This window comes from Pseudonaja textilis, chromosome 2, assembly GCF_049901715.1.
Source record: "Pseudonaja textilis isolate UNSWEBS1 chromosome 2, rPseTex1.2, whole genome shotgun sequence".
Taxonomy (NCBI): domain Eukaryota; kingdom Metazoa; phylum Chordata; class Lepidosauria; order Squamata; family Elapidae; genus Pseudonaja; species Pseudonaja textilis.
The window spans coordinates 175698058-175707820 of NC_141991.1; the positions used below are offsets into that span (position 1 = coordinate 175698058).

At 36.2% G+C, this 9763-nt stretch overlaps 1 protein-coding gene across 4 annotated transcripts in view; it reads left to right on the forward strand.

The window, feature by feature from the left end:
* ECPAS (Ecm29 proteasome adaptor and scaffold) overlaps positions 1-8666 on the forward strand; it is a 68362-nt gene extending 59696 nt beyond the window's left edge. For all 4 annotated transcript variants that reach the window (XM_087926526.1, XM_087926527.1, XM_087926524.1 and 1 more), the window contains 4 exons: positions 429-534; positions 888-976; positions 3233-3304; positions 5394-8666. In XM_087926526.1, the coding sequence (XP_087782652.1) occupies positions 429-534; positions 888-976; positions 3233-3304; positions 5394-5533 (407 nt within the window). In that variant the 3' untranslated portion in view covers positions 5534-8666. The remainder of the gene's footprint in view (positions 1-428; positions 535-887; positions 977-3232; positions 3305-5393) is intronic.
* The last annotated feature ends 1097 nt before the right edge of the window (positions 8667-9763 follow it).

Here is a 9763-nt window from a genome sequence, read left to right on the forward strand (position 1 = left end):
AGGATTGTAATAAGTGGGATGAGCAGTTTTTTAAATTTCAGAACAGCAGCAGCAAAAAGGGAAAGATTAGAAACTGACTATTTTAAGGGAGAAGGCCAATTTTGTCCTTTGTTCTTAGGTTCCTGTTCCTTAGTTTTCTTTGAAGCTATATTTATTTAAGCTACTGGGAACAATAAATCTGCTTGGAAAATAATATGAAGATTCATTTGGGAGAGTGCCCTCTAGAACATAGATGGGTGGCAAGGATGAGGGACTGAGAAAATGGAAGTCAGAAGAGGAGGCAACCAACACCCAGAATGACAGGAAAGTGAGTCTGGCTGCTGTCCCCTTTAAAACAAACCAGGTGCCATTATCAGATCTTCTAAGGCTTCCCTGTAACTGAGCATTGAGAGTTGTTCTATATTTTGATCTCTCTCTTTTTTTAAAAGGCTGCTATCGACAAGAGCTATGCAGATTAATGTGTGAGCGTCTGAGACTTGGTACGTGGAAAGTACAGCTCGGCGTTCTCCAAGCTATGAAGGCTTTTTTCCAAGGGTAAGTTTCCTGTGGATGCTGGAGCTGCTGCTTCTGTTCTTGTTCATTTACTCCTCCCTCACAGTAGCACGTGGAGAGGAACAGATTCAAAATCCTTTGCCTGAGCTTTGTGGATCTCATTGCCTCTTCTCCCTACCTACTTCCACTGACTGGCATGTTTTAAGTAAGGAGCAATGAATGTGGAATTGACATTTCAATCTCCACAAGGCTCACCCGATAACTGAGTGTGCAGCATCTTTGGTATTTACAATTGCCCCATGGAAGACTTCAGATGAGTGCAGCTCCCTCAGGTGGAATTTTAAGATGTGTTCTTTGCGGGGGGAAAATGATGCTTATATTCTTCCATTTGATAGGTTGTTGTTATTTGAAGCAGAACACTCTGACCCCGAGGCTTTGTCAAGAATATTGTTGGAAACCTGTTCCTCCATCATTCATTCACTAGGTAAATATCTTTTCAGTCTTGTACTTTTGTTGTCCACTTGTTCTAACGTTTAATAAACAAAGGAGAGAATGGACTATTTCGTGCTTTTCGTGTTTCTTGATTCCCTCGTCAAAACAGTATTTGCTTGATGCCAGGCTGGTAGTAATTCCTGTATGATCCTATAAGAATCTACAATTGCCCTGTTCTCTAATACCATTTATTGTTTGAAACCTAAATTTAACTAAATAGAACCTTCCAAAGATTCATTGTGACAGCCAACTGATCAAGAATTATGATTGCTTCTTTGGCCAGCAGAGCAGGATTTGCGTATATCCATATTATATCTTTAAGATGTTTTCTTATTTGGATGCTCTGCTTATTGGATTAGATATAAGAAAGTTTGGCATTCCATCATTCTGCTTCTTCCCAACTTTTTAACTAAGAGAGAAAGATTGTCCCTGTTTCACTTATTGTCAGGCACACTAGATGGACCAAGCCATGAAATTGAGTATCCTATTACGTATTTTTATTGAGAATGGCTAAATAGCAGAATCTTGCAAATCTGATTTTGTAATACCTCTTCCTCCTCCTTATAGTTCAGGATCAGGAAGGTCTTTTCTGAGCCGCTCCCAAACAAACCAAACAGGTTACCTGGGCACTCTTGGCTTAAAAATTGTTTTAACCTTGTTGCCTTGGCAGTTGAGCCTGCACATCCCTCTCAAGGTCATATTCCTTCCTGTCTATGTAAAGGTAATCCTCGGCTTACAACAGTTCATTTAGTGACTATTCAAAGGCACTAAAAAAAAGTGATTTATGCCTGTTTTTCACACTTACAACCATTGCAGCGTCCTCATGGTCACGTGATTAAAATTCAGGCGCTTGGCAACTCATTCATATTTATGACAGTTGCAGTCTGATCACCCTTTGCAACCTTCTGACAAGCAAGGTCAATGGGGAAGTCATTTTCACTTTACAACTGTGGCAAGAAAGATTGTAAAACGGGCCGAAATTCACTTAACTGTGTTGCTTAGCAACAGAAATTTTGGATTCAGTTGTGATCCTAAGTCAAGAATTACCTGTGTACATAGGGAGATCAGCCCACAAAGACCAAGAGCTATTTGTCCATGACAAAGAATGAAGAGGTAGGGAGATACAATTTAAGGTTCTGCCTGTATAGCATTTAATACTGCAGATATAAAGAGAACATTAAACAAAAACTTCAGTGATGCAGAGGACTGTATGCACCCGCTATTCCTTTTTTTATATTAGGATAGAGATGGATAATTTGAGAAGCCAGGGCTTGATGCAGCCTACAAAAGGCTTGGGTACAGTCCCCAAGAGATTTTAAAAGCTTTACTTATTTATCATTAATCTGACAAAAAGAGAATTATTGAGAGCAGACAAGATAATAAATTACATGAGTAAAGGTAAAGGTTCTCCCGCACATGTGTTGTTAGTCGTTTCCAGCCCTAGGTGGCTGTGCTTATCTCGTTTCTAAGCCAAAGAGCGCTGTCCGAAGACGTCTCTGTGGTCATGTGGCTGGCATGACTAAATGCCGAAGGTGCGTGGAATGCTGATACCTTCCCACCAAGTAGTCCCTATTTTTCTACTTGCATTTTTAATGTGCTTTGGAACTGCTAGGTTGGCAGAAATTGGGACAAGTAACGGGAGCTCACTCCGTTACGCAGCACTAGGGATTCTAACCACCAAACTGCCAACCTTTCTGATCGACAAGCTCAGCTTCTTAGCCGCTGAGTCACCTTAAATGTCCCTTTAAATACATTTGATACATTAAATTGTATTACCTGTGAATTATAAATTAAGTCAAATTCAGTTTTTGTCTTAAGTGCCACCAATTTCTCTTTGATTGATACTTCCCAAACCATTATGAAAACACACAGAATGATCCAGACCAGACAGATCTTTAAACCAGAAATATCATCTATATTGCAATTAACTTTAGGTGGATAATATATAAACCAGTCACTGGTAATCATCTAGACATGCAATTGTTACTTACTGTTACAAGTTTATTTCCAACACAAATCAATTTATTTGTTCAAAAAGCACTGTTAGTTTGAAGAATAATTTAGCAATATTACTTACCAATAATATAATCCATTTATAAATCCATGCTAGAACTGGGTTAAGAGAAAGTAAAAATTGAGATACTGCGTACCACTGTCAAAGGTGTATAAATTCTTCATATTAGTATTTATGGCGCAAAACTATTTTTTTATATGCATAATTTATATTCACCGTTCTATTCTCCATTAGAGAATAAAAGTTACACTTCCATAAGAACTGAAGCTTTATCGGTAATAGAGGTGCTGCTCACCAAACTTGAAGGTAAGAATTACAGTTCTGAAAATTAAGACTATTCCTTAAATCCAAGGGCTGAATGGACAGGATTATATCCCATTTTGTTTTAAAGAACAGTTTTGGCCAACTTGATTCCTGTTTTGTAACTTAAGATGCACATTAGTTGCTCAACATAGTCATGCTTGTTTTTATTTTCTTTTGCAACTAAATCTTTTAAAACATTTAATATTCTGAAAAGAATACATTTTGCATATTTGAGATAATGCCATGTCAGAAAATTTAATTAATAGGAAAATTTCAATTCGGAAGGAACACAGCATTGTACTTTGAAAAAAAAAATGCAGGATATACACATTTTTTCATTACTCTTGCTTGTATCTGGAAAACTACAGATACATTGGCAATCAGAAACAAAACATAAAAATTCATCTGAAAGACAGTAGACTTTCTAATCTTTGCCACCTGGCAAAATTGCTTCAGTTTGCCCACTGCTCTAAGATCTAGATGAACTTTTTAAAATAGCAATTATTTCAAGAATCGATCATTAAAGTACTGCTTTGCATAGTGCCAAAAGTGATCAAAACCTGTGAACTGTTATAAATGATTCTAATTCTAGTCTGGAACGGGATCCTCTGGTCTTTAATTTGCTTTGGGCTCAGTGAGGCATGCTGTCCTAACCTTTAGATAGGGGCTTGGGCATAACCCAGGTTATTGTGTTACCTGCTTTTGAGGCTACGGTTGAAAAGTAGAGATATATGCAAAATGGAAAATAATATTTTTTTCTCGAAACAAAAATCCATCGTGTTTCAGAAGTTCTAGTCAAACTATTTTGTATTAAGTGCAATTTGGCAGAAACAAGTTCCAGAACATTTGGGTCAAACTGAAATTTGAAGGGTTCCAGCATCATTTTCCAGGGAGACTACTGCAGAGCTGTATACTTCACGACCTCTTCTCTTTTCAGCCAGTCTTTCCCCTGGGAAATTTCCAGGATCTTTCTGCTGCTGCTGTTGCTTCTGCCGCCAATGTCTACACATGTTTTTGCCAGTTTTGGCTTTTTGTCTCTCTTATCTGTGCTGCAAACCACTTCTGCTTGGATCTATGTGTTTCAGTCTGTCTGCAAAATATGGACAGCCATTTTGTCCCATACATGATCCAAAATATCTGAAACATGTATATTTCAATTCAATATAGAGCAGCCAAAACCATCTGACGTGGGTGAATCAGGCTGCGTACAAAATAGCAACAGCACTTAGACTTATATACTGCTTCACAGAGCTTTACAGCCCTCTCTAAGTGGTTTATAGAGACAGCATATTGCCCCCAACAATCTGGGTCCTCATTTTACCAGCCTCGGAAGGATGGAAGGCTGAGTGACCCTTAAGCGGGTCAGGATCAAACTCCTGGCTGTGGGTGGAATTAGCCTGCAATATTACATTCTAACCACTGTGCCACTACGGCTCTTATAAATGTTTGATACATCTCTATTCAAATGCTGTATGAGACTCAAGTCACCTAAAGAGATAATGGTATTGATTCATCGAGAAAGAGTAAATTTAAAAAAAAATTCTTTGTGCCTCAACATTCTTCCAACACTTTAGTTCACATGGACTTTTATGCCTATATTTAGGAAAAGAACATGATTCTTATGATTTAATTATTGAATGTATTATAGTTTAATATAAGTGTCTTTGAATGTATGTTTTAATATAAGTTTGTTTCCCATTAGATCCTTTACATCCAAAACTTTGATTCCATGTACTCTTATAACAAAAGTTTTTAATGATTGTAGTTTTTACTTCAATTTATAAGTTTATAAAATGGCTGAAGCTGTCCTACAACAAAGATATGAAGGGTTATAGAACATAAAAAATATGCTACTTTTTTCATCATTATTAGGCAGAGTGATGTTGCATTATTCAGAGAGGATCTCTCATCAATTGAAATTTGATGCTGGGGAGATTAACTGTCTTTTTAACACTATCAAATAATATTAGCATGTTAATGATTAAAATTATATTTTTTAATTATCAGAACCCATTTTTAGAGCTAATTTTATCTGAAAGTGCAAGTAGAAAGGTTAACGATTATCCTTCTTTTTTCCCCTTTTCTTGTGTAGAATCCAAACAGTGGGAAAGCCTGAACATTGAAAGTAGAGGAGTCCTCATTGGCTCTTTAACAGCACTGACTTTGGACAGTAGGCCTGAACTACAAGAAAAAGCATCTTTATTAAAGAAAACTTTAGAAAATCTTGATTGAATTGAATACCAATCAAGTGCCACGTGAAACAAAGCAAGCAAAAACTAAAAAGTGCAATGAGCTCCGTATTACATAGAGGAAAAGTAAAGATGATTTTTGTAGCATGCATAAATTCCCTGGCTGAAATAAAGAACACCTTGATTCTCTTCCCCATTATTTCCTTTTTTTTTTTTCTTAAAAGCAACAGTAACAACCTATGAAGCAGTTTATTTAAAATGCAAGCCTTGAAAGTGAAAAATATCCAAGCTACATAAGGACATTTTGGGAAATTGTTCGTTTGTGAAAGAGAATCTTGTTTTGTGACTTAAGATTTGGGGGAATCTTTAGTTTATACAAAAATGGCCCTTATTATATGAATCTAATGAATGAAAATTATAGCAAAACACCAGAGAGCAAACTTTGTGTGGATTTCATGTGGGCCAACTTCCGGTATTATGTTACGATGGCAGTATTATAATTTGTATCATTACTAATGATCGTACAAAAAAGCAAAGTTGCCAGAAATATTAGAGGGCAGCAAAGAGTAGGAGTTTTGTATTTCTTTTTTCTTTTTGCAACTAGTGAGTACCATGGATTTTTTAGCCCAAGCTTCATAGCCCTACCAATAACTTAAAGCATGGAGGTCCAACCTTTTTTGAAATTGAAATTGTCTTGGGCCACATATAAAATATAACAGTTAATGTATATAGATAACAAATTTCCTTTGAGAGTTTAAGATCTCGTGAGGCTGAATTATTAGCTGTGCAAGGCTGCATATGGTCCATGGGCCGTGGGTTGGACAGGCCTCCCTTAAAGGGACTTAGTTTGCCTCTTATTTTGGAATGCCACTAGTCAGTGTTGGTTGCTTTGGACCATAACTATCACTTCATCTCATATAAACAGAATGTATAAGATTTAGAAAAAAAAACTATGCCTTCCTGCATTAAAACATGTGATTTCTCCTGGATAAAAATGCACACAAGAAAGCACTTTAATTGTCTGGATATAAGGGTGAATAGAGCAGTTAGGTTTGTAAGACCTTACATAAGGATTTTTTTTTAAATCTACATTTTCCATGCAAGAATTCATACTTGAATTAAACCCTCTCACAACAATAACCACTTACTTATTTTGGAAAATATTCTTAAATAAAATAAGATTGTGCTGCTAAAACATTATTAGCCTCAGCCCCAGCCATTTGCATCTTCTTTCTAGAAAGTTCTTTTGATTTTCACTATAAGCTTTGACACTGCATACATCAGAGTATAAATGTTCTATCAAATCTGTTCTTGCAATTGTCTAAAAAACAGCATCTGCTCTGATTTTAATAAAGATTTCTTAGTGAAATTGTTAATTTGGATAACATCACAGTCAGTTTTCTGCTAGGTTTGTAGAGTTATATTAAACAGATAAGCGGAAGTATTAGGAATCAATGTATTACTTGTGATAGATTTTTTTCATGCTAAGTAAATTGTGGTCTTTGAAGACCTTTAGGTAGGACATCTTGCTTGCTTTATGGAAATTCTTACATATTATGTAGGAATTTGGGAACCTACAAAACTGACCTTGAAAGTAAACTACTGTATATACTTGGGGTCTACTCCTGTAGTATTTGTGAGATTGGATCAGACCATCAGTGAGTTTTGAAGCCACCCAGGACCCTTCAGATGAGTTAGTTTATTAACCAATATTATTTTGGGATTTTTTAAAAAATTCTCAAATTTTTATCTATATACATCTTGATTGTTGCATGAGCAATTATCATACAGATGTAAGAGCTGACATAATCTCTGCAACTTCATAATTGTCTTAGATTTGTATCCTAATACCCCATATCTGAGCTTGGAATGATTTTTCCAGTAAAAAAATCAGAAATCCTTAACTTTTGGGAGGGAGTGCTTTCGTGCTGTATGATTATACTATAAATGCAAAAGAACAAAGCATAGGTCCTGAGTAGAATTAGAGAAACTTTGATTCTCAGACATAAAGTCCTCTTAGTCCCCAACAAGTTTGCTTTCTCTGGAATTGGAAATAAGAAATGCTGCCGAGTCCATTTTTCTTCTTTGCCAGCTTTGATTAAAAATCTAGGTTTCAGGAAAAGGAATCTGAAGCTTGTTTGTTGCATGCTGTTGCCCAGATATTCAAAAGCATAAATAACTGTCTTCTCATTTTCATGTTACCTCAAGAAGGATGGTGGGATCCCGTTCTTGGTGTCCCATCCTGCTTTTAGAGCTGCTAGGATATTTTAAGAATTTGAAATAAGCCAAAAAAAATTTGTCATTGGACTGCCTTTAAAAAAAATTACCTCCTCTTAATATCTGTAATTTAAAAATGGTAAGGTATGATAAACGGACTTAAAAGAATTTGACATCATAGAAGACAGCTTTCTATTGAGTTTGCCAGGCAGAACCACAAGACTGAATGTAGATACAAGATCTTTGTGATTCTGTTGTCTAGCAGCAACAGCAGCATTATTATTATTTTTTGGTACTAAGCAGGATTGTCAAATGTTGCCTTTTTTTCCTTGAGTGTTCTGTAGAAGCCATGACAATTGTCAAAGTGCTAAGTCTCTCTAGACTTTTGAAGCAAGAACTTCAATATTGAGAAATCTAAAGTCTAAGTTTGCAGCAGCTGCTGTGCCAGATGTTTCCAAGTAGAAATGTTGTTTTACTTATGTTGAAGACCTGGGGGTGGAAATTTAGCTAAAGTGTAATTTTAAAGAGTTTGGGATTCCCCCCCTCCCTTTATTAACAAAAAACGTGCCTCTGTGAGAAACCAACTTACAATATTTTATTTAGAGGTTAGATACTTGTCCCTTGTTAAATTTGTAAACTTGAGAGGGAAAAAGTGGCCTTTGGAGTTTCCTCTGAAAACAATTGCACTATAAAACACCGTTGCCCAGATATGGGCATCTGTGCTGTTATATAATGCTGCTTTGTATACCTGGATTAAAGTGTGAAAATTTGACACTATAATACCCCTGCTGACTTGACAAAACTGTTTTATGTTGAAAGATTTCTAATGTTGCAAGATCTCCCATTAAATTCAGTGCATTGAATTTTTGTATCTGGATGTTGCGTATGTACATGAATTGACTAACAACTTTTTTCCTGCATAAGGAGAAACATTAAATAAATAAAGGAACATGAGCATTTTCGGAATAATTGGTAATTCTGTTGCTGGAAGAGTCTACAGAGTGGGTTATCTCTGTTTTGCTGAATAGTTCGTCTTACAGTGGGCTTCCATTTTGAGGATTATGTAATGTCTCTTCATGTGGGGTCTTTACAGCCCAGTTCCTGCCAGTCCAATTAGCCCGTGATTTCTTTCTTGTGAATGCCAAAAGGCTGTATTCTTGCTTGCATTTAAAATGTTTTTAATTCCATATAGGTAGTTCATGAGAATGGTTGATTTTGGAATCATAGGACTGGAAGGGGCCTGGTTGAATTCCCTGACCTAGGCAGGAGTCCTTATGCCATTCTGGACAATTGGTAGTCCAATTTTTTTCTTTAAAATTTCTATTTGATGGACCACCCACGATTCATGGAGGCAAGCTGTTCCATTGTTCTCACTGTCAGGAAATTCCTCCTTAGTTCCAGAGTGGATCTCTCTGATAAACTTCCAGCCACTGCTTCTTGCCCTACCTCAGGTAGGAGTTGAAAATGATTTGATTCCATGTTGAAGAGTCAATCCAAAAACTTGGAGAACACCTTGGAGACGTCCATAATGCTGGAAATTTTATTTCTGAAAGTTGCCCCAATGCAAATTAATATTACCATTGGGTATAAAGAATTGGCTTTATATATTTTTTAAGTTGTTGTTTTAGACTGTAAAGAATTATCTGTAATAACCTTTTAAAAGAAGCTGATGGGTTTGTCTCTATCCTCTCAAGGGAGACCTAGGGCAAGACAGACAATGTAAAACTGAAACAATAATTTTATCCTTGAAACTTTTAATTAACTATTAATATAGTGGCTGCTATGAACAGAATTAGAGCTCAGTTTAATTCACCTAATAAAAGATTAAATGCATCATTACTCCAGGAAAGTGTATCAGAATCCACAAATTCCTTAACACCCCCCCCCCCAATTATAGTCTAAAAACAATGTGCTGAACATGCCAACCAGTTTTAAACCAGCATGTTACACATATTTAAACCATGTATATGTGTGTGTGTATGTATGTATATGTATATGTATGGTATTCAGCTTTGTTCGGGTATTTTCCCACATCATTATAGTTGTGCTTTTAAAG